Genomic DNA, 3578 nt, shown 5'->3' on the forward strand with positions numbered 1-3578 from the left:
ATATATAATGGTAAATACAATATATATAATGATACATATAATGAAAGAATAATCCTATCATAATAAATAAAGAAACATATTGTCCTATGTTAGGACATGAAGGTACATTTCGAAAAAGGAGAGAGATATATTCTCTTACCTAAATCTACTTATTCTATGTCTTTTAAAGAGTTAAGAGCACAAAGTTATATATATATATGGTAACATATATAATATATATATGGTATGTAATATATATGGTAACAAGATGATGACAATATTGGATGGAACTTGACTCTTCACAACATTAGCTAAGGCTAGCAAGATAAGTCTCACATCATTTGATGTTGTGCGTGCCGCTTCATGAAAAAGTCAGAGCCTAAAAGAGGATGAAACAGTCATAATAAGACTAAACTTCTTAGCCTAACTATAATATTGGACGGTGGTTCGACTCAAGGGGTTAAGACAGTTAACCGAGTCTAATCGGCCGGTTGAAGTGATTGGACCATGATCTAGCCCCTAAGCTAGTTCGATTTTGATAAATAAAAATAGAAAATTTTAAAATCCGTATTGACCTGTTTGAATCGGCCAGTCAACAAAAGGTATATTAATGTGTGGCCCCCTTTTGATCGATTGGATCAATCGGTTTGTCAAGTTGCTTGACTTAAATTCACTTTCACTTTCATTTTAGGCCTCTATATATATATAGCACCTAAACGTGTTCTCTTTTCCATCACTGTGCCTCCCTTTCAAATTCAAGTTCAAGTTTCATCTCTCAAGTGACCTACAAATGGTAAGCTCCTGCTACTATAGGTGCTCGAGACTATAGATAATTAATTATTTATCATGATGTTATCACTCTAAACTTAAATATTATCTGTATCCGTAGAAAGTATAGAATGTATCAGTTTTATTGCTGATATAGCATCCCCAACTAATGAAATTATTTTTTTGGATTTACCTGTCCTATCATGATTATTAGAAATATATTTTTTTGTGTTTTTTTTTTTCAAGAAAAGAAATATAATAAACTGATTGTTCTCGTCTCCGTGACTTCTTTCACGAATAACTACAAAAGGAAGAGCACGCATACTTGTCGATCATATTTTGATGGGCGGAAGTGGTATTTGAAGGAGCTATAAATTTTTTTTTTTCCTTTCTACAGAATACTAAATTTAGTTTTTATTTTTTTGTTTTAATATTTAGACCGGACGTGTTAAGCTTGGAATATGGGGTGGAAATGGGGGAAATTTTCATGATATTGATGGTCATCCTACACGCCTGGCGAAGATTGTAATTCGTAGCGGTGATGTGATCGATTCACTCGCGTACGAGTATGTCCAAGACGGAAAGATAATTTCGGTTGGCCCATGGGGCGGTTCCGGGGGAAAATCTACCACGGTATGATTTTCGTTTTTTAAACATTTTCATGTAAAATCTTCTGAGATATATTAATTAGCAAAAAATAATGCCAAACTTCAAAAACTTTCAACTTCAAAGCATGATTTTATTGTGAAATTTACCAAATTTGAATCATTTTTGTCTTGAAATTTTGCTTACTTTAATATCAACCTTACGCTTTAAACGGGGGCTTGAGCTCGGCACATCCTAACCTGGCTTGATTTTCGACAATTATATTGTGAAACTTTTAGCAACAAATGTTAATCTTTAGGGACAATTGCTTATATACATCTGAAAAGTTTTCGACTTTGCGATTTACTCTTCTTAAAAGGCTAATATTGAAAATATCTTTCTACGTTACAACCTATTTCTAATATACCCCTAGAATTAAAATCTGTTAATTAACTCTGTTATCTCTGTAAAATTACTATTTTGTCCTTTCAATTATACCCTTCCATCATTACTGACTTTCTTATTTGCCCTTAAAGTCAGGGGCACAAAAAATATTTTGACTTTTAGTCTTTTTCAATATACTCTCTACCGTCAGGATTAATTACACTAATGGTCCCTAACCTTTACATTATTTTTCAATTTGGTCTCCAACCTTTTTTTTTTTGCAATCAAGTTCCTAATCTTTTGATTTCATTTCAATTAAGTTCCAGCCGTTAGATAACTGTTAAAATTGACGGAAAATGCCACGTCAGGACCACGTCAGCGCCACGAAGGCGTAATGTCAACGTCACAGTGACGCTGTGTCAGCAGATTGCAAAAAAAAAAAAAAAGATTGGAGACCAAATTAAAAAACGGAACAAAGGTTGAGGACCAATGGTGTAATTAACCCATTAAATTTATAAATTCAAAAAAAACTTTAATATTTAAATTTTAAATTTAACTTTTGATTTTGGATTCAAATTTAAATTGAAATTCAAATTCCAATTTTGTATTTAATTTTAAATTTTAAATTTTAAATTCAAATTCACATTTGGAATTCTAAATTCTAATTTAATTTCAAACTTCTATTTGAAATTTCAAATTCAAAATATGAATTTGAATTCGAAGTTTAAATTCAAATTTAGAATTGAAATCAAATTTTAATTTCAAATTTAAATTTTGAATTCAAATTTAAAATTTAAAATCAAAATTTTGAATATGATCTTAAATTTAAATTCAGATTTTAAATTTAAATTTCGGTTTTAAAATTTTCATTTTAAATGTAAATTGAAATATCAAAATCAAAATCAAAATTTTAAGTTTGAATTCAAAATTTAGATTCAATTAAAAATTTAAATTTAAAATTTGAATTTCAATTCAAAATTTTAATTCAGTTTTAAATTCAAATTCAAAATTCTAATTTCTCGTTAGTTTAAAATTTTAATTTTAATATTATTTTTGAATTTAAATTTAAAANCAAATTCAAAATTCTAATTTCTCGTTAGTTTAAAATTTGCAAAAGGTTGCCAAATAGACGCTGATGTGGCAATTCTGTTAATTTTACCAGTTTTTTTAATGATTGGGACGTAATTGTAATAAAATCAAAATGTTAAGGACTCAATTGCAAAAAAAAAAAGGTTGGGGACTCAAGTGAAAATTGGTGTGAAGGTTGGGGACTACCGGTGTAATTAACCCCTACCGTCATCAATATTTCTTATTTGCCCTTAAGTTAAAGGCAAAATTGATATTTTAATTTTTTTTAACTGTGATAGATATTTAACTCAGTTAACCCAAGTTAACTTAACAGGATATAACTGCGGCGGTATTTTATAATAACAGTGAAATATATGAGGGGTATTTTAGAAAGAAAAAAAAAAGTAGGAATAAATCAGATATTTCAAACGTATGGAGTATATATATAGGCAATTATCCCTAATCTTTACATCAACACATTTTATTCTTTTTGTAGATCGATTTTCAATCTGGCGAGTTCCTGACCGCAATAAATGGCACCACCAGTTCATTCGGGAACATCAGGAATTTGCTGAGGTCGATCACTTTCATCACCAACGTTCGCAAGCTCGGGCCATTTGGAGTCGAGCACGGAACTCCCTTCTCCATTCCTATTGCGCACGGTCGGGTTGTTGGCTTCTACGGACGCTCTGGCTCGTATGTCGATGCGATCGGGATTTATCTGATGCCCAACTGATGTTCCATTCTTATGCTCATCATCTTATCCGAGGACTACGGGTTTATATATATATATA

At 30.7% G+C, this 3578-nt stretch overlaps 1 protein-coding gene across 1 annotated transcript; it reads left to right on the forward strand.

The window, feature by feature from the left end:
- LOC109719720 (protein GOS9-like) lies at positions 722-3557 on the forward strand. The gene is made up of 3 exons (XM_020246511.1): positions 722-772; positions 1186-1380; positions 3281-3557. Exons 1-3 carry the CDS (start codon positions 770-772, stop codon positions 3518-3520), a joined length of 438 nt encoding a protein of 145 aa, XP_020102100.1. The 5' UTR covers positions 722-769; the 3' UTR covers positions 3521-3557.

The sequence above is a fragment of the Ananas comosus genome, linkage group 13 (assembly GCF_001540865.1).
Source record: "Ananas comosus cultivar F153 linkage group 13, ASM154086v1, whole genome shotgun sequence".
NCBI classification, from domain to species: domain Eukaryota; kingdom Viridiplantae; phylum Streptophyta; class Magnoliopsida; order Poales; family Bromeliaceae; genus Ananas; species Ananas comosus.